The sequence below is a fragment of the Triticum aestivum genome, chromosome 7A (assembly GCF_018294505.1).
Source record: "Triticum aestivum cultivar Chinese Spring chromosome 7A, IWGSC CS RefSeq v2.1, whole genome shotgun sequence".
In the NCBI taxonomy this organism is placed as follows: domain Eukaryota; kingdom Viridiplantae; phylum Streptophyta; class Magnoliopsida; order Poales; family Poaceae; genus Triticum; species Triticum aestivum.
The window spans coordinates 119,178,472-119,200,219 of NC_057812.1; the positions used below are offsets into that span (position 1 = coordinate 119,178,472).

At 45.2% G+C, this 21,748-nt stretch overlaps 1 protein-coding gene across 1 annotated transcript; it reads left to right on the forward strand.

Annotated features, from left to right (window-relative positions):
* Window positions 1-3,850: 3,850 nt before the first annotated feature.
* Window positions 3,851-5,787, forward strand: LOC123151949 (2'-deoxymugineic-acid 2'-dioxygenase). The gene is made up of 4 exons (XM_044571577.1): window positions 3,851-4,138; window positions 4,242-4,492; window positions 4,907-5,228; window positions 5,354-5,787. The coding sequence occupies exons 1-4, from the start codon at window positions 3,953-3,955 to the stop codon at window positions 5,594-5,596; spliced, it is 1,002 nt and encodes a 333-aa protein (XP_044427512.1). The 5' UTR covers window positions 3,851-3,952; the 3' UTR covers window positions 5,597-5,787.
* The last annotated feature ends 15,961 nt before the right edge of the window (window positions 5,788-21,748 follow it).

Consider the following 21,748-nt stretch of genomic DNA (forward strand, 5'->3'; position numbering starts at 1 on the left):
CCCATTTCCTAATTAACCATGGGCTAATTTCCTGTTTCACTTAAGTTAATCCTCGTGGCCCCACCGGCAGGTCAAAACCACCATTGACCAGCGCCACATCAGCTGCATGTTGAGACAAACCACCCAAGGGGGTCTTTTGTCCAGTTTGGGATTGTTCAGGGGGTAAAGGGAACCGAAATAAAGATCAGGGGGTAATGTGAACCACCAACTTTGTTCAGGGTAGTAAAATGGACTTTTTTCCACACAAAACAACTTATCTCTCTTTGTGTTGAATTTTTTCATTAAAACTCTCAAATTACGACAACTAATAACATATACTACGAAATGTGACACTTGTCGCCATAAAAAAAGACCTGATAACTTTTGCGAAAGTTACCGAAAGTGCTATTCTAAGCTCGAGCTCAGATGCACTCGCTATCCCCATCGCTCGTTTGCCTCCAGATTCGCACTTGCCCATGTATCTGGCAGTGTATTTCAACTAGTATATTCGTCCTTATTTCAGTCCCTGGCCCACAGCACCATCCTAATTAATGTGACGCCTGCCGCTGGACACGTGAAGGCTCAGAAGCGTCGACATGTTCTGGTCCACGGCTCAGACGTCGTACTCTAACGGCGACTGTCTGACTCACCCCATTTAGTGCCCCACCTCCCATGCTCCACGCAAGATTCTCGCCAGCCGCCGCCCCCATCTGATTCAGGCAAACTCAAACGCAAATCTTGTTGCTGCACAATTTAACATCTGTCCCATAAATTCTGCAGCTATGTATTTAAGCTGCCTACTCACGCTGACAACCTCATAGCTGCAGAATCATATGCGTGCTCAGAAAAGGTAGCACTGCTCTATATTTAAAGAGATGAGTACATTAAGCATTGCTCAACAGTCGTAAGTTGAGAAACAGAGTGCAAGGTGCCCAAGTTTCAAGTCGAAGATTAGTTTGACCTCACACAAGGTGTCCCAGCAACCATTGACAAACACAACAAAAGGATGAGCTTCACAATGACATTTCTCCAGCACCAGCTTCACAACTTGTTTGAATTATCATCTCCGCCGGAATCTTCACAACGATATTCTTTGGGCTTTCTTAATAACTCAACTGAAATTAAATAGAAACATGTCAGTGAAGATATAAAACTTGATGAAAACTAATAAGAAGTGGGTAACATAATTAGAAAGTAAATATCATAGCTTTCTAAAACTATAATAGGAGCATGCTAGAGTGTACAATAAGTCAGCAATAATTTACACTATCATGACTCGTATCTCGAAATCCACTGCAAATAGAACATAAACTACAGTGTCAACTATCAGTCAAAATTGATTTATTCTAAAATGACATGTCACCTCTAGCCTCATTCAACTATAGGGTCCAGAATGCATCAAATAAAATGAAAAGATTCAGATGAGAGCTATGAAGAAGGCGTTTAGCTGGTGGTGCTATCTCTGCTATACAGAGCTGTATTTTGACAAACTATTGCAAGAATCTTATTTGGTGCCTTCATCGTACACAAACAATGTGAGAAAATGCAGGCAGGGACAAACAGATCGAGGGGTTAACCAGCCAATGCAACATGATTTGTACTTATATATGGCGTGAATGCATAGTAAACAGATTTCCACGTGAATGATAGAGATCATAAAACACTGTAGCATGGCATGGCATATTTGTGAAACAGTACAATATGTGCGCCTATAGTAAATTTGCTGAAGATAGAGAGCACTGGAGAAATCTATCTTCCTATTTCACAGTTTTGAAATCTGCAGCGACAAACAAAGAAGGCCTCCATGGTCAGTTAGCAATACCTAACCATGAGTTCAATTACAGCGCAACACACTTGGACCTGGTAGGAAATCTCTAGATGATATGTGTCTCCTAATTAAGATGAGTCCCGTGTTTTTCTTATTTGTTTTTACTCACCATTAGTAGATTCATCTGGCGGTGCAAACTAAACTGAAACCAAACAGCTAGCGGAAGTAACTAGCATTCCTGTACTGAACAAATAAAAGCATATGAACAAAGCTAGCTAACTGGCACAAACTGCAGATATCCTCTGAAAATTGGACAACATTTATACGCACAAAAAGGGGATACAACAGGCATGTACTATTTCTCATTCTTCTTTTCTCAGAAAACAAGTAACATTTACATGAATTCCACCAAATACTACTGGTACAGCAGTGCATGCATTTGGTGAAGAGCTGACACGACCATGGATCTATGATCTATCTACATCTAACCCCAATGCATGTACATCTCATCTTATCATATCTGATCTCAGTGATCTGGTTGGTGCCGTTGCTTACCTCCTCAATCAGAGTGGATCTAGGAGAGACAAATCAAAAGCTTAACCGCCGGAACATCAGGAAAGCCATCGCCGTTGGTCGCCTGTTCTTCCACTCCCTCCCTCCCGTGCTTCTGAAGTTCCAAAATGATGTCTTCGTCAGAGAAGAACAGGCTCGCCCTGTATTCAATCCACGCCTACCACCCTTTGACGGAAAGCGACCTTTCCAAGCCACAGATCAGACAGAAATCAAGGAACTTGATCCAAGGCTCACCTCATATGCTTCACCCAGCAAGTTAAAGTAGTACCCAACACCGGAGTAACATTTTCAACCGGGTTTTACACAAACAATGCGGTTTGGGGTGTCCTGCTAGGAGCAACTGCACCAATTCTCAACCTGAAAGGGATTATATATGATTTGTATCAACCAAATTGATACACTGCCCATCTAGTTGCAGTTCAAACTACTAACTCACATAAAGACTAATTAGATTAGATTAACCGCTTAAAACATAAGTCCTCACACTAATGCATATCAGACTATGGATTACTGCCATGCCAAAAATTCAGCCAACACTGCACGGCCACAAACAGCCTGAAAATACGTTTACTGAAATTCTTCATAGCATAGATCAAATTTTAATTTAGTTCCCCTAACCTCTTACTCCAACACGGAGTCTGGGGATTCATCTTCCCCGTATGGAGCTCAGAATATGGAAGCGACTTGTCCCTTCACACTGCTGCCATACTGCAGATTCGCCCATCTTCGCTCATCGCCACCGGTGCAGAGATGCCACGCAGATCCGCCCATCGCCGCTCACACTCGTGTTGACCAGAAATAGCACCTCCACCACCGTCCACCGGCGAACCTTCTGGCAGCAGACTCTCTCCTACCTCCTCAATCAGCGTGGATCTGTGGCACAGAAAGCAAATAAACCCCAACCCTCTGAGCTCCGCTCTTCAAATCGCACGCAAAGTTTGCAAAAAATCGCTATCATACCTTCTGATTGGCTGCATAGGGAACTCCGTTAGCGTTGGTCGCCTGTTCTCCAACTTCCTCCCTCTCTCCCTCATCAGATACCGAAAATGGCGGCTGTGTTGGGGAAGAATAGTCTGCGTCTGCATTCGTTTCGAGGCTGCCGCCCTGACGGAAAGCGATATCTGAGCCACGGATCAGACAGACAAAAACGATCCTGGGCCACGACTCAGCCCGTCATCCGGAGACGGCCGCCAAGCAGCTGGCCCACCCCTCGCCCTGACACATACGTATTCCCGCACAGTGTGCAATTACCAGCACTTCAAAACGAACTATATAAAGAATTGGCCCATATCCCTATGCATTAGCGAACGCCCAGGATATCAAGAGCATATGAGCTCGAGACCAGTTACTCCGCGTCCGAAAGTTACGCCATAATCAGCGATTTCGCCGTCGTCTCGTATTGTACCAATCCGACTCGTACTGTCCGAACGGACTCGTCGTGTGGAGCATGGGCTGGCCGGCTCGTGGGCCGAAAAAGAGGGCCACACCTTTAAGCTTTGGGATGTCCGTGAAGCATGTCGGATATATTCGCATTTGTCTCCTCTCCCGAGCTCCTGTGCTCCCCTGCTCACCGGACCTGCTCACCTACCGGTCTCGTCTCCCCAAGATTTCCAGATCAAGCAGAGCAGAGCCATGGCGAACCTCCTCTCCTCGGTCCCGACCCACGCGACGCTCCCGGACTGCTTCGTCTTCCCGCCCGATCAGCGCCCGCCGGCCTCCACTCAGGCCGTCTCCCTCCCGGTCATCGACCTCTCTCGCGGCCGCGACGAGGTCCGCCGCGCCGTCCTCGACGCCGGCAAGGAGCTCGGGTTCTTCCAGGTCAGTGCGAAATCACAGCCCCCTTTTAGTTAGATACTTCATCTCTCGATGTTTCGTTGTCAAAGCACCGGACCGGCTGACCGCCGCGCGGTGATGTGTGCAGGTGGTCAACCACGGCGTCTCTGCGGAGGCGATACGGGACATGGAGGCGGCGTGCGAGGAGTTCTTCCGGCTCCCAGCGGAGGATAAGGTGGCCTTCTACTCGGAGGACACGGACAAGCCCAACCGTCTCTTCTCCAGCACCACCTACGAGCTCGGTGGCGAGAAGTACTGGCGGGACTGCCTCCGCCTCGCTTGCGGCTCGCCCGTCGGCGACACCAAGAACAACTGGCCCGACAAGCCGCAAAAGCTCCGGTAAATTCATGATGCCAACTCAATCATATCATATGATACCCGATTATTTATTTTATTTTTTTCGAAAAGGGGATCCCGGCCTCTGCATCAGCATGATGCATACGGCCATCTTATTAACAATAAATCATCCACAAGGTCTCGAAATCTCAAAAGTAGTAAAATAAAATGAAGAAGAAAGGCTCACACAGAGCGCAAAGGCTAGATACACAAGCTAGCCAAATAAAGGATAAACCACAACCGGTTGGCTCAAAAATAGACAGGTAAACTAATTGCTTATCCTATTACATGACCGTCATCCAAACCGGCTGAAGATATCCCGAGCTACCGTTTCCCATCGGATAGCACCCGATTATTTATTTAATTTTTTCTTTTTGATTTGACTAATTTTGGTGTTGAATCTCGAGTGCGCTGCAGCGAGGTGGTTGAGAAGTTCGTGGAGCCGACGAGGGCCGTGGGGATGGAGCTGCTGCGGCTGCTGTGCGAGGGCATGGGGCTCCGGCCGGACTACTTCGAAGGGGACCTCACCGGCGGCGACGTGATCATCAACGTCAACCACTACCCGCCGTGCCCTGCGCCGGGCCTGACGCTGGGCCTGCCGCCCCACTGCGACCGGAACCTCATCACTCTCCTGCTCCAGAGCACCGTCCCGGGCCTCCAGGTCTCCTACAAGGGCGACTGGATCAACGTCGAGTCCGTGCCCAACGCCTTCGTCGTCAACTTCGGCCACCTGCTCGAGGCATCCATCCATTGATCACTTCCCCCTTTGCCTCAGATTGCTCATTTTTCAATGTGGGGTCGTCGATCGATCAACACAAATTATCACCAGGCTGACTGATAGTTCATTTCTTGATGTTGATGCAGATTGCGACCAACGGGGTTCTGAAGAGCATCGAGCACCGGGCGATGACCAACGGGGCGCTGGCACGAACGTCGGTGGCGACGTTCCTCATGCCGGCCGCGGACATCCCCATCGGCCCCGCGGAGGAGCTCGTCGGCGAGGGCAACCCGCCGCGCTACCGCACTGTCACTTTCGACGAGTTCATGCGCGTGTACAAGACCGTCGGCGCGCGGAGGGAGAGCGTGGAGAAGGCCTTCAAGCTTTAGACCTCAAGTTCACCTGTATCTGATTCTGATTTGGAGATCTAGCTACTGGGAAATAATAATGCCTGTACTGCTGATGATGCATAGGCCGGAGTAAAAAGAAAAGCAACTGGTGATTGTGAGGTGGAAATCACGTTTCTGCTATATCGACGCTGCTTAATTCCAGAATACAAGTTCAATGTGTGTCCGGGTAAGATCATCGAAACATGACACGCAGATCTTAGATTCTAAAGATAGGCATTATGATGTTCACGGCGGCAATGTGATCATCAACGTTAACCACTACACGCCATGAACATCATAATGCCTATCTCCATTGGCCAAAGAACGCAGTCGACACCACTTTAACATTCTCCGCCCGAGAGCCAAATGCGCATCCTACCACCAGGGTCGCCGCCCCGACATCCAAGACCCTGAGACTCTGCCCACTGCCCACATTGGCAACTCGTCAACCACGAAAGGAAGAGTAGGAAAGCGCCTCTTTCTGGTCATTACTCGACATCAGCCACCTAATCATGGCGGATTGGCGACGAAGGTGCCCACACGGCGTCCCCAACCAGCACCACCTGAATCGGGAGGGAACACGGTCCCGTGGCTGTCAACGGCCCGTCGCCGAGAATGTCACAAGCATAGTCCCTCTAGCCTTGGCCCAGACGAACCCAAAGGACGCATCACCCGTATCGAAGCCGAAAGATCTGACGGCAAGGCAACCCCTCCCAAAGTCGCATAAACCACCACCAACACACACCACTCACCACACGCATGTCCGCCGCATTCCACCACATCCTTCTCGGGGCAACACCCACCACCTCCATCCGGTAGCTAGTCGGCCCTCCTCGGGCCGAAATTTGGCCAACCCGAGCGGGAGCCTCAGGCCAGAGCCGTTAAGCACCACTGTGTGGCTGCTGCGTGGGCCACACCACATCTGTGCCTAGAAGCACCACATGCGGCACACTCCAGGCCACACATTCCACTTGCGACTGGAGCCCCCTTGGCACAGCCACCAGAACCCAGGTCATGACCCAAATCTCGGCAAGAACCAACATGGGGGCGCTCCCAAGTGATGCTCCAGGTAACATGGCCATAGGCCCCGCTGTCCATGATCACCCCCCCCCCCACCCACCCACCCCCACACACACAGGTCGACACCTCCCAACGGAAGCGAAAGACCGGCGGCACATTTGGAATAGAATGAAAGGAAGCGAGGGAGGGGAAGGAGCCCCGTCGCCGCTTACAACAGCCCATGGCTTTGCCTAGCGCGGTACCTACAGACGGTGGCGACGGGTGGCTGGGAAAGGAGGAGACTAGTTGCGGCCGCGTGGAAACCCGCCTGTGTCACCAAATATGATGACACGGGGCCAGCAATTTTTTTTCCCCTAGAGCCAACCTCGCTCCTGTGTTATGAATACATTTTTTTGTTCAGTTATGTTACCAAAATGATTTGCTTTTTTCCAGCTTAAATTTGCTTGTATGGAAACATAAACATATGATGTTAGTTTTATTGTCGCTTCTTGTAAATAATTTTTTTTCTTTAGATAGTGCAACCAACACAGGTTGCTTGGGATAAAAACACGAAGCTCCAATCCGGGCTCACATTCTTCCTGTGCATGTGTGATTTTCTTTTGGAGCCAGGCACGCGCCGGTAGGCTGGCTGGCTGGCCGGCTGTTTGCTCAACGTAACCTGGTAATAAAACGAAATTAGTTTGCTTCACCTCCTGCTTGATATTTTCTTCTTTTGGGCTCTCTCTCTTTTTTTTTGTGAAAATTCTTTTGGGCTCTCTCACGTGAAGAGATTCAAGGATGTGTTTGGTTACCTGCATGTATTTTTAGAGGTTGTATGTGGTGAACGATGCAGGCTCACTGAGATATGAAACAATGAAAACGGCCTACAAAATGATGTGGACATATTGTTTGGTTGCATGCATGACGGTTGATGAAGTTTGGAAGTATTAATGGTCACTTGTTTTGTTTTAATGGCCTTTTGCATGTACTATGAAAGGATATTGCATCTTAGGGGGTGTTTGGTTTCAGGGACTTTTTTATGTTGGGACTAGAAAAAGTACCTAGCAAACCAAATAGGGTGGGACTTTTTTGAAACTTTTTGCTAAAAATCCTTAGGAGCACCTTCTTGAGAGTCTTTTTTAAAAAGCCCCAGGGACTAGAAAAAGTCTTAGGACTAAAGAACCAAACACCACCTTAACGCACAAAAAAAAAGGGTAGCTTTTTCATAGCATGATCTGTGTGAGGCAAGCTGAGTGGAAATGATCGATTCGGCCGTTCCTCCTCATTGCCGATCACACTGATTCAGCCATGCTCTATGCTACTTTGTGAGGCGTGTTAGATTGCATGTGAGCTCAATGCATGTAATTAAACACGGTGCAAAGTAAAAGAATTTTTTTCTACATAGCTCACCTACCATCAACGTGTGGACAACCAAACACGTTCCAATCATGTGGTACGACATGATGTCACGTCTCAAAACACTTGGTGTGATCTGACAAGGAAGCGTTCGAGTTTCATGTATGAAGTTGGAGATGTGTCTACCGGGCCATGGCCTAATTTCTTTTTTGGGAATACGTAAGGGCATCTCTAATAGATTGTATGTTAACTTTGTTGGTAAAATGTTCATGTTATCAACCAACAAGCTATCATACAACTACTCTAATAGATTGTATCTAAGCTATTCGTGATTGATAAAATGTCTATGTCATCAACCAATAACCTTTGCACAAATGGTATCATAAGCAAGATTTGATTTGAGGCCGTGGTGTTGATCTAGTGGAGGTGGAAGATACCGTCGTTGGAGTTTGACAGGAGCGATCTGCAGCAGTGTCGGCGGTTGTAATCTTTACGAGGGGATCACGGAGCGGCAGCGATCCAGGCTGATCTCGGCAAGTTTCGAAAGCGTGCGGCGCGTGCAACTGCAGCGGTGGGCGCGACTTAAAGCGAGACGTGTGCAGGCGGCGGTCGGGCAGCACGAGCTACTGCTCGATTCGGAGCAGCGGGCCATTGGAATCGTGCAGGTTAGAGAAAGGCAAGTGATCGGACAGAGATTTGTTTTGGATCAAAAGACAGTCCTCGTGTGCGACGTGGACGGAGGCAGCCAGGTCGATTCGGCGGAAGGAAAACACATCCATCATGGTACACTGGTACGCATCCATCAGGGAGCAGGGGCGACATCAACAGTTTGCATCGGGTCGTGCGCGTGGGTGCAGCAGAACAGCCAGGCCGCAGTACGAGAGGTTCTGGCTAAGCATCAAGGAGTAGAGTAGCTCCCGTGAGTAGCAAGTTTGGTCAATTTTCAACCTGGTATTTTGCTACTTGCACGCGGGAAGGGTGCTGGACTTTGGGCTTTGCTAGACATACACGGACTGCATGGCATCGCATGTGGTAAGCTTGGTTAGTTTTTCGTAGGGTCAGCCGTATAAAGAATCATGGCGCCAATAAGTACCAGGTTTGAGGTGGAGAAGTCCACGGAACTAAAACCTTTGGGTTATGGCAGACAAAAGCAAAAGATTTGTTGGCACAACGAGGATGCTTGTAGGCGTTGCGACAAGTCATGTCAACTAAGATGAAATTTTCACGTGAAGAGATTCAAGAATGTGTTTGGTTACCTGCATGCATTTTTAGAGGTTGTATGTGGTGAACGATGCAAGCTGGCCGAGATATGAAACAATGAAAATGGGCTAAAAAATGATGTGTACATATTGTTTGATTGCATGCATGACGGTTGATGAAGTTTGGAAGCATAATGGTCACTTGTTTTGTTTTAATGGCCTTTTGCATGTACTACTGTGAAAGGATGATGCATCTTAACGCACAAAAAAAGAGGGTAGCTTTTTCATAGCATGGTCTGTGTGAGGCAAGCTGAGGGGAAATGATCGATTCGGCCGTTCCTCCTCAATGCCGATCACACTGATTCGGCCATGCTCTATGCTACTTTGTGAGGCGTGTTAGACTGCATGTGAGCTCAATGCATGTAATTAAACACGGTGCAAAGTAAAAGATTTTTTTCTATGTAGCTTACCTACCACCGGTGTGTGGACAACCAAACACGTTCCAATCATGTGGTGCGACATGATGTCACGTCTCAAAACACTTGGTGTGATCCGACAAGGAGGCGTGCGAGTTTCATGTATGAAGTTGGAGATGTGTCTACCGGGCCATGGCCTAATTTCTTTTTTGGGATACGTAAGGGCATCTCCAATAGATTGTATGTTAGCTTTGTTGGTAAAATGTTCATGTCATCAACCAACAAGCTATCATACAACTACTCCAATAGGTTGTATCTAAGCTATCCAATAGATGATGAAAAAATAAATATGATTGCTTTCTATTTCATCTTGGAGCTTGTGCAAAGGTTGTTGGTTATTTTACATACAATTTTGTTCTCTCTTCACATTTATTACATGCCACATCATCACTATGTCCTAGGTGGCAAATTTACCAACACCTATGTTACAGTTGTTGGAGATGCCCTAAAGCTTGCATATCATTCCATTGATAAAAGAAGTTAAGAGTGAGTACATGGAGTGGTACAACACATGACACGGACACGGGAGGTGTGAACATGGCGACTATACAGATGGACATGAAATGCTCAGCCCAACCAGAAAAATAACACGGCTAAACTCGCCACCATGGGACGCAGCCCGAACCAAACTAACAAGGCAACGAAAATCCACAAAACTACCACCATGGACACCGCGAGCAAACAAGACGGCGGCTTCACAAAAGAGAACGATACCGGGCACCTTCAAGAAGAGGATGACACTCGCTGCCAGCATCGAAAGGTCAGCAAGGATTCATGACCATGGCCTACTCAAATTCTCAGATTTTTTTTCTAGATTTTATTTTTTGCAAAATTACATCATTAAATTCCACCATCTAGTTATTGCAAATAGAAATCGTCATTCGACAGTAGCAGGATTCACTCCCCTAAAAAAGGGTACAGCCAGATTCAGTGAACAAGAAAGACACAAGAAACCTCTTCGCCACATTATAGCCTGCAGGCCGAGCTCGCCGCATACATGATTCATAAACGAGCTCTCATGGATCTCGTTGAATGAACATATTGATTTACCACAGTTTGAAGGCCTGAACTAGGCATGTGCACGAGGCTCCCCTTTTCATACAATTCTGTCGTGGGGAATAGACAAATGCTCGCCAACTAGCCGAGAATGCGCTGAAAGAGGGCGGAGGAGGGGTAGTGGTGTTCGCAGACTTCTTCTCTTTGCTGCATATGATGACACGCTTCAGTGGGCAGTCAACGGAGATCCTGATGCTGTAGGAACCCAATAAGAAGTACAGATCTGCTGACTCATACAAAGCATTCTCTCCTGAATGTCTCCTACTCCCGTATTCTCAAGGTAGCATTGGTTTCTTCTTGCATTGTGTTTTCCTAACAGTAAGTATTCGAGAGAAAACTGGTGATCCTTTTGAACTATATTGAGGAAATATAGACACTTGATCGGTCCTCCTCGGTCGTATATATACACGGACAGACATTGTCTTTTGCTAGCAGTAGGTAGGTTGCTAGAATTTAATTTGATATGACATCTTTGCACGGAAAGGACTTCGTGACTTATGACCGACTGTACCATATACATGAACAACATCTGAACGGATTGTTATTACTATTAAAAAATTATACAGAGTAATAGCGCATATATTCTAGAGATTTTTTAGGATGCATCATACTACCCAAAATAGTGGGTAGTATTTAGTGGATCCAATGGTCAGCATTGATTGGTAATTTTTTTCTTTACGATATATTGGTAATTCCGTATTAGAGGTAGATTTGTTCTTTAATGATGATAATCTAATTAACTAAATTAATCCCATCAGACCCGACGTTGTGTGCGTATGTTTAGATCAGATCAGCGGGTTCGCGTACGTTTCTCTTGCATCTCCGGCCGGCGGAATCGATTCGCACGTGTAGTGTTTATGTTAGAATAACTCTGAGATATACTATTGATCATTCGAGGACCAAGCAATCACATAAACATGACATCGAAATTTGTTAACGAGATTCACCGATATGGCTACATCTTCGGGGCCTATGGGTGCTCCTCCTCATGACACCGCTACAATACTGCACCAGGTCGCCCTAGACGCCGGCACATGCCATCGGTTTCCCCTGCGTTTCTGTGCTATTATGTTGGCATAGGTTACATCGTGTGTCTATCCCCGCTATATATGAGAGGCTTAGGATACAAGTTCTTAATTGGACACAACTCCACATCCTATGTAAACACAATACAATTCATAGTCCAACTGTAACCTACCTTGTACACAATATTCAACACAACTCTAACAAACTCCACCTTAGCAAATATTCTGCACCACCTTGAATTCGTCCTTGTGTGAAACTTCTATATGCATTGGACTTGAGTTTATCCCGTGAGTACCGTTGCTACTCTAAAGACTCCATGTGACTCCACCTGCAACTTGTAGTCCCTTCTTTTCTTGATCACTGTCAACACTCGAGCAAAATTAAGTTCTTCTTTACTCTAGTGTATGCTCCCAACTTCCAGAGCTCCGGTCAACGCCATCACACACTGATCACTGACCTGCGTGAAAATAAACAACTCATATATTAGGTGCCACACATAAGTGTTACCTGAACTCAACATCATCGCTCCTTTCTTGACCGCCTGTCTGGAACTTGAAAGAATTTCACCATTGCTTGTGGTCATCCTAAGTCAAATTCGCAGTTATCTCACCACATGTATGCCCACCAGAGCCCTGACCCGTCTCCATGTCCCGTGCATACCGCACGCTTCGCCGCTACTACCGCGTCGAGCCTTCGCTGTCCCGGTCGAGTCTCAAGGGTCGCGAACCCACACCACTCAACCTCCACTGCAGAGTACCACCGATCATTACCGACCGATGACGAGTTTCACGCTTCCATCAGACCACTGGGCTCCAGTCCGAACTACGTGTCATTCGCTTTTTTCGCTGAATAGGCTTCGATTCTCTGGATCCTTACACTGTAGCCCCTCAATTCAGCTCCACCTTCAACATGACTCCATGGTAGATAATCAATCCACCCCGCGCCCTGTCGACTTCAAGCTCCGTGTGTATATCACCTTGAATCAACCCCGCGCCATAGCCTTGTCGAAGCCACACAAGCCCTTGGGCCTGTGCCATGTGTTTCCACGCTCAGAAGTCGGTCACCATCAGCATCACACTCCTATGTCGTTGTCGCTGAAATAATCGCCGTCTTCTGTACCAACTGACATCCAAGTCGATCCGTCAGACTGTCCAGTCCAACCCAGCCGAACTCGTTCGACTGTACGACACACTCGAGACTCCCAAATCGTCTTCCGCGAATCTCCATCCATCACATGATAATTACATCTTAACTGAATTGACTTCCCGCGACACCTTCAAGCATCCCCATTGTGCCAACAAATCTTTCACCCTTGTCTGTCATAATTCAAGGTTTTCAGTTCCGTTGAACTTCTTCACCTCAAAGCCGATTCCCATTGGCATCATGATTCTTCGTATGACCAACGCTGTGAAAAATTAACCGAGCTTCCACTGTAATGCCCCAAGTACACGAGCAAAACCTGAAAAGGTACACCCCCATGTACTAATAGCAAAATCCAACCAAACATGTTTGGCCTTCACGTGATGTGCTTCAGTGCTCAACTCCTGATGCTAGTGCAACTGCCTTGTCAATGCCTTGCTAATTCGATGAATGCCAACGTGATGGATTTCTTTTCTTTCCCAATTGATCTGCTGCCTTGCAGCGTACCAGAGGACTCGGTCCTCCTTTTTTCAAACACAAATCTCGGACGTACGCAACGCACCTGAGCAGCCAGCCACGCGTACGTGCCTGGGCCTCGCCTGGACACGCTGCCGGCTCGGACAGCCCCGCCCGGGCCAGCCCGCCAGCACACACAGACAGGCAAACACATGTTGGGCCACGCAGCCATCTGCTTGCTGCGCCTGCACGGTCGTAGTCACGTCTGCGTCGTCCGCCCGATCGCAAGTCCTGTTGCCGCACGTTACGCCGCCGCCGCTCGCAGGAGACGCTCGTCCGATCGATCGATCGCCGCACGTCTCACTTGCCGCTTGCACGCGTCTAACCGCCGCACGCTCGCCCGATCGATCCTCTTGATCCATCGCTGCACGTCCAGCCTTGTCTGCGCACGAGCCGCCCACCGATCTGCTTTCTTCCAATCTCGTCAAGAATCACGTCGATAGCCGGCTGCATCTTGGACTCGATCATTCCTCTAAATCAACGATCGGCAGCCTCCGAATAACCTAGCTCATGATACCACTTGTTAGAATAAATTCAAGGCATACCGTTGATCATCCGAGTACCAAGCAATCACACGAGCACGACACCGAGATTTATTAACGAGGTTCATCGATATGGCTACATCACCGGGGCCTGACTATGGGCGCTCCTCCCCGTGACACCGTCACAATACCGCACCAGGTCGCCCTGAACGCCGGCACATGCCGCCGGCTTCCCCAGCGTTCCTGTGATATTATGTTGGCATAGGTTACATCGTGTGTTTATCCTCACTATATATAAAAGGCCTAGGATACAAGTGTCCTACTTGGACACGACTCCATATCCTATCTAAATACAATACAACTACAAGTCCAACTGTAACCTACCTTGTACACTATATTCGACACAACTCTAACAGTTTACCTGCTTGCCCTTCGAAAGAATCCATCCAGCAGCCAGCTCGCTGGAGAGGTTAGCTTTGTATGTGCATGCGTGCTAGTTTCTCGAAGATCTCGATCAACCGGCTTGTCCTTGTGTATTCGTGTCGCGCTTCCTTCGTGCGTTCTTTGGCAGACATAAATTTCCTCGACGAGAACTGTGATGTGAGCCGGGGCCTTGCTAACACTCAGTTCTTCCCCGGCAACGTACTAAGCTTCAGCCCGGATGACTCATGGTGTTCTCTGTTGACATGTAGACGCTTATTGGCTGGCCGGACATGGACGACGGTAACGAGGAGGAATGTTTTATATGAAGGTGTTGGGCCTCATCGAGCGGATGGACGAGTAGACGACAAGGCGAGTCAAGCTGGAGATTGATGCCATGCTAGTGTGTGGCCTTGAACCAGGAGTCCGCGGTGTCACGGTGATATGCTCGAATCGACTTCGACTACGGCTCACCTCAGGCCACACCATACAAGAACGCGGCAAGCAGCGGTGTTTAGTTCCTCCCGAGAAGATTCCCGGGGAGTAATACTACTGCTCGTTACGGGAGGGCACTTGGATGAGATGGGTGCTTGACGATGGCGGGAAGTAGACCTGCATGCATGAACCTATCCACGAGATTGATATAAACAGATAGATAAACAGTGAACTGCCTATAATGCCCCTAACTAACAATATATACTACCGAAAATCTATTGTAGTATTGGCTCATCTGGCCGTTCAACCACATAAATGGACGGCCCAAATAGATCTGATATACCGTAAAATGTCTCATATTCTACACATCATACTATATTATATATCATCCTGTAAATGGGACATTTTTTTAGAACAAAGATCCAATGGGCATCTCATAACTGAACATTATCAAGGAAAATGGTGGAAAAATAGATTGCAAAGATAACAAGATACAAAACGGCCAGCAAAAAATTTACATTAAAAATCATATTGGTCATCTTCTTCCTTCGATTGTAGGAAGCACGCTAGAGCTTGAAAATAGCGTTGAACTAGCAGTATGGTAAAGGGACACCTGCCAACGCCCTTGTCATACCCTTTTTGCGTGGTTAAAGGGATTTCATTGCTCAACTTGGAGGGAAATCCTCCATATAGAGTTGTGGTACATTAGCAGGACTGATCTGGTCCATAGTGTCGCATGGCCTTCAACACGACCAAAAGAAGCTAATCTTTGACTTATGATATTTTAGTTCCTATTAGTATGAGCAATAGAACTATCCCTCTCATTGAGAAGCTTCCTAACTTCAGTCACCAATATTGTGTTTGCCAATCTGTCTACTGATTGTGCCTGAAATGGAGACCAGGCAACTTTACAGTCAAACTCAACATGAATGGATAGTATAGACCATTACAAAGCAAAGTTTAGCCCCTCTAGACATGTTGCTAACTACGCTCGCAATGGGCTCGCATAGTGCAAAAGGTTTTTGCATGCCGAGAAGATTATGCCACTGGTGTTGTCACGGAGGATCATCCGAGCACTAGCTTCGCGTGTCTCCATAATGTATGCGCCATCTATGTTTAGATTAACAACGCCCTTGCCATAATTGACTGTGAAGGCTGAAATAGACATTCATCGCTAGGGGCATCACCCCCCGCACTGCATGCTTGCACTCTTTCACAACTATTTTGGAGGGCTAGAGAAACCGCGTCATGCCACAAAATAACTTGAAAAGGAGGTCAAAGTCGCCCTACCTAGATCCAACCAACTGCTTACCTTGATTGACACACCAACTATCAACATTTGAAGAGATCCAACAATATGGTAACACATACCCTCATAGGCCCTTTGTCAGCGTCAAGTTAAGGAGAGGCTGAAGAGACCTTCTTTCAACCCGTCATCGCTGCCACCACCTCGTGGATGCCGCTAGGGAGAAAAACCCCAGGGGGAACAAGACCGAAGAAAAACAAAAACGACGGGTCCCTACTCCTCTCGCTGTTGTTGATCCACTAGATTAGAGGGGGAAGAAGGACCGAGGTGGCAGCTTTGAGGAGCCTTGGTGGCGGCTAGGGTTAGTGAAAGGGGCTGGTCGTGGTTAATTGATGGATGGACCTTCTATAAAAGGGAGATGAGGCATGAGTCATGGAAATTTGCTAAAAGCTCTTTAACATCATCGCTGATTGACTTTGCTAAAAGACCTTTAGCGGCTAAAAACAAATTAACCGAGGAAGTACAACGAATGCCCACCACAAACAGACTTATCACCACTAGAAAAATATCATGCGAAGGGAAAATAATAATGAGTTACTGTGATTAAGATTTTGCCACTTATAGATCAAGGTACTTCACAATTTCTTTGTTAGGTCTGGATAGGATCAGTGGTCGGGTACGACATGATATTGACCACCCAATTGAGAGAAATAGACGTCATATAATAATTTTTAGGGCCGCAAAGAGTTCCACAAAACATTATAGTATGATAACAACATGAATATGCAAGCATGGCGTTGGTTTTACATGCAACTCAAATGAGCCTGGAAGCATATTGTTTATTCATAACAAAGCACACGTATCTAGCTAGTACATCATCAATTAAATGTTTTATTTGTATGATGTGTCGGTTCTTAAATGTGTGACATATATGATTGGGATAATTGGTTTTATACCCTTAGTTGTGTCCCCCTCGTCAGGTTTGCTCCTAGTTTCTGAAAACACGTGGTTTTGCCCAACCCACTTTGACGTCTTGTACTTTTGCCCTTTGACCGTTTGACCGTCACATTAAAAACTTCATAACTAAATCATAAAAATGGAAATAAGATACCAAAATGTTCAGAAAAACATCACCTGTATGTAAATGTCACTTGCATTCATGACAAAAGTGTTGGTAAGTGCCCATCCGAGTTTTAGATCTTATGATACCACCATGAACACTAAAATATAAAAACAATCAAAAAATAAAAATAAAAAGTTAGTGGCAAAGAATGACAAATGTTTTAAGTGCTTGACAAGTTTCACCAAGGAATGACATTCATGGAAGTAGTGGCAAAAACAACAATCTATTTTTGAGTGTTGATTGTTTTTTTGCCATGACTTGCACAAATTTCATTCCATGATGAACAAAAATAGATTTTTTTTGCCACGACTTCCACGAATGTCATTCCCTGATGAAACTTGGCAAGCACTTAAAACATTTATCATTCTTTGCCACCATTTTTTTAATTTTTTGGATTTTTTTAGATTTTATTGTTCATGGTAGTATCATAAGAGCTAAAACTCGGATGGGCACTTACCAACACTTCTTTCATGAATGCAAGTGACATTGATATACAGGTGATGTTTTTCCAAACATTTTGGTATCTTATTTGCATTTTTCTGATTTAGTTATGAAGTTTTCAAAGTGACGGTCAAACAGTCAAAGGGCAAAAGCACAAGACGCTAAAGTGGGGTGGGCAAGACCACGTGTTTTGAGAAATTAGGGGCAACCCCGACGAGGGGGGCACAACTAAGGGTATAAAACCAATTATCTCTATATGATTTAATTTTCACTTAAAACAGCTACAAATTTTCCCAAGATTATTTTGTTGTATAATTGTTTTTAGGCAACCTATAAATGTTTTGTGTCTTATTCCAGGTTCGTTCCTAGGAATTTGGATGCTTGGTGCGAATGTAAATTGGGTCCATACTTTAAAAAAATCTTATGACTCCAAAAATAATATAACTAAAGCATATTGCCGGTTAATTAAAAACCTTTAACGTGTGTTATTTTGTAATATATTTTGAAATATATCAAGTAGCAACTATCTTGAAAATTTTAGATCCATAACTTGAGCAACTAGCTGATTGATATGGATTGATCCATGTATACAAAATATATGGAAATAAAAAACTACTATTTTTTCTTAATATAGTGTTTGCGAAGATGAACAGGTGAGAAATGTAATTATTCAATATAGTGTTTACCAAGATGAACACGTATAGTTATTAGTATAATTATTCAAAAGAATAGCCTACATAAAATAGGGTTTCGCTTTTATCGCAATTAGCGCATGTCGTGGCGCGACTGAGATATGCTGGTTGCCGCTTAGATCCATACAGTCACTTGAAAAGATTCGCAAGCTAGCTAATGAGAGCGCCTCTTCAACACCTTTTTTAGGGTTTAACCAAATTTTATTCATCAAAGACCACAGAGTGTGGGATGCGGTTCGGATCATGGGGTTGGCCAAACCAAACGTGGCGCCCCTAACCGAGATTAAGTACATATTTGGCTAAACTATGTGCGTCCTGATTAACATCACAACTTTCAAACACAAAGGAACAATTAAAAGTTGATGCTTGGAGCTTGATCTCTTCAATGATAGCTCCGTAGTTCCCTCTGGACCCAGTATTGATGTCAATCACCGCTTGTTTCGAATCTGTAGAGACGACGAAGTCATGAAGATGCAAGTCTGCTACTAATGCAAGAGCCTCCCTGCATGCGATAACCTCCAATGTCGTTGGATCATGGACACTATTTATAGATATTGCCGAGCTGCCCATATAGTGACCTTCCCTATCCCTGCAAACTGTTGCGGCTACTCCTTTCCTCCCAGGCTGAACCCCTGCATCCACTTGGATTTTGCAATATCCAGGTGGCGGCGCTTTGGGCCGGCGTGCATTGGATCCTCTAACTGCCGCAGGCTGGGTTGGCCCCCTGCTTCCTACCTCCTTTAGCATATCCAACTCCTGAAGGAACCTGTTGACAAAAGAGTGTATATGATGAGGACTTTGGAAAATGCCCTCATGGATGGCCTTTCTCCTTGCCGCCCAGATTTCCCATAACGTCATCGACAGCGCCTCTTCAACACCTTAAACGCTACTTGGTGAACTGACACTCACACATTTGACTGCGGGCCATGGCCCATTAAGTTTTGTCGCTCGCTTACTCGGGTATCTCACACCATTCACTCGTTTCAAAGAAAAAACATGGTCCATTTTTTATAGATTAAAATTTATAAAGCTAACTTTTTTCTAAAAATTAATAATTTCAAAAAATAAAAATAATAAAAATCATGAACTTGAAAAGGTTCATTCATAAGTAATAAATTCAAGAATTTGAAAATTGTTATTAAATTTCAGAAAACAATTGCTATGAAGAAAGTTCATGAATTTTTTAAAAATCAATAATTTTGAAACAAAATCTTAAATATTTTAGTAGATCCATGAATTTGAAAAAAATATATATGGAAAAACCAAACAAAACTAGCTCAATATATCAAAACAACAGAAAGCTTCTAAAATTCCTATTTCGCCCATGGGTCGCTTGGTAGCGACCTAGCATGGAACCCATGCTCCCCCAGCTCATGATTTTGTGCCGGTCCATATGGGGGGCAGGGCGCCCCTATTTTCCGTTTCTTTTCTATACTTGCTGTTTTTTATTCTATAAAATTGTTCCTAAAAACAATGTTTGTGGCTTTAGAAATTTTTTGCTGTTTCAAAAAATTGTTTTCGAATTTCGAAAAATGTTCACAATTTTTTACAATAAATTTAGAATTAAAAATAAATTAAAATAGTGTTTATGAATTTATAGAAAATGTTCACGACATTAAAAGTTGTTCATGAGTACATAAATTATGATCACGAATTCTAAAAATATTATAATTTCAAAACAAGTTCCTGATTTCAGAAAAATATTCACAAAAATTGGAAAAGATGTTTGAAAAATGAATAGAAAGAAAAAACAAAAAAATCCATGAAAAAGAAAATAAAAAACATAAAATTAAAAGGAAATGATAGTTTGAAATTGGAAGAAGAAGAAAAAACACAAAGAAAGAGAAGGCTCTACAACCTTCCCAAAACTGCGAAAAACCTAGTTGGACTGGCCCAAAAATGTACGTACAGGGGGAGCTGGAGGTGCACGTCGCGCGCCAAAAAGGATTGCCCATGGTTGTCATGATTATAGCTGGGCCGAATTTTTTGCGTACATGATCATGATAGATGAGTAAACATCGATCTCATTAAATTATGAGGTAATATCACTGGTGGTCATACAACTTGCGTTGGATTTGCAGTTTAGTGGTAGAACTATCAAAATACATTTTTTTGGTCATACAACTTGCACTTTGGTGCAGATACGGTCATTCCCTCCGTATGCGCCACTGGCGTGGCATGCCACGTAAGCACGGGGCCACTGTCAGTGATAGAAAACGTCCTGGAGCCACCCGCGCATGGTAAACTTGCACGGACCCCCCTCAACTTGTTACTATGTGCACAAAAAAGTCCCTACAAAGGCGGGAACAGGCAGGTGTGTATATTTGCGAGCGGCACCCCAAAATCACTGGCGCTTCAGTTCGACTCCCCACCGTTTCGTGTCCCGATCATACAAAGGCAGAGGCGGAGGTGGAGGAACCGGCACGTCACGGCGGCCGTCGTCGGAGGAGATGAGTGAACCGCGCCGTCGACGTCTGGGCGAAGCAGCACCGTCCTATGGTACGTCTGCCCCCTTGTTGGTCTCCGCCATCTCGTTTTTTCCTCTGCTCCCCGCCATCTTCTTTGTGCCGCCGTCTTTCGTTGTGTCGCGCTAGGTCGGTGTCTGCCTCCTTAGGGTTCTTGACAGATGTTCGGTCGCGCTACGGTTCAGCTCCCCTGTAGCCATTAGATTATGAAGGTGAAGCTCCCTTGTTCGCATATCGACCTAGGGTTTAGGAAGGGGTTATGAAAGGACGCAGTTTTATGTGTGTAAAAGTATGATAAATTTGTTGTTTTGGCTATGGTTTATGACATGATCCTGTTTGGTTGGATTATGTGGTTGAAATTGTGTGATGTTTTCGAGATGCAAATAATGTTGTATGTACTCTGAATTTCTGAAGAAAAAAACTGCAGTAAACTGAACTTTTTTGACACTGAGGGCATGTACTCTGAATTTGGCACTTAAATTGCTATGTCAAGTATGTGTGCTGCAGTAAACTGAATTTCTGGAAAAAAACTGTAGTAAACTAAATTTTTTTGACACTGAGGGCGTGTACTATGAATTTGGCACTTAAATTGCTATGCCAAGCATGTGTGCTGTAGTAAACTGAATTTCTGAAGAAAAAACTGTAGTAAACTGATTTTTTTGACACTGAGGGCGTGTACTCTGAATTTGGCACTTAAATTGCTATGTCAAGTATGTGTGTTGTAGTAAACTGAATTTCTGAAGAAAAAAACTGTAGTAAACTGAATTTTTTTGACACTGAGGGCGTGTACTCTGAATTTTTTTGACACTGAGGGCGTGTACTCTGAATTAGGTGTATATGTTAACTAAATGTCAATTCTTTCTGTAATTTTGTTGTATTGATTTAGTAGCTAATAGAATTTTTTGTTCATTACATTTGTTGTACCCTGCTTACCGAATATGCATTATTTTAACAATGCAGGTTATTTTGATGGTTTATTTACTGTTGAGATTCACCACAAGGGGGTTTTCTGTGGGAGTGAGAGCAACAAGATTTACATGGACTATGAGGTTGATTGGTTTGACATGTGTGAGAGTGACA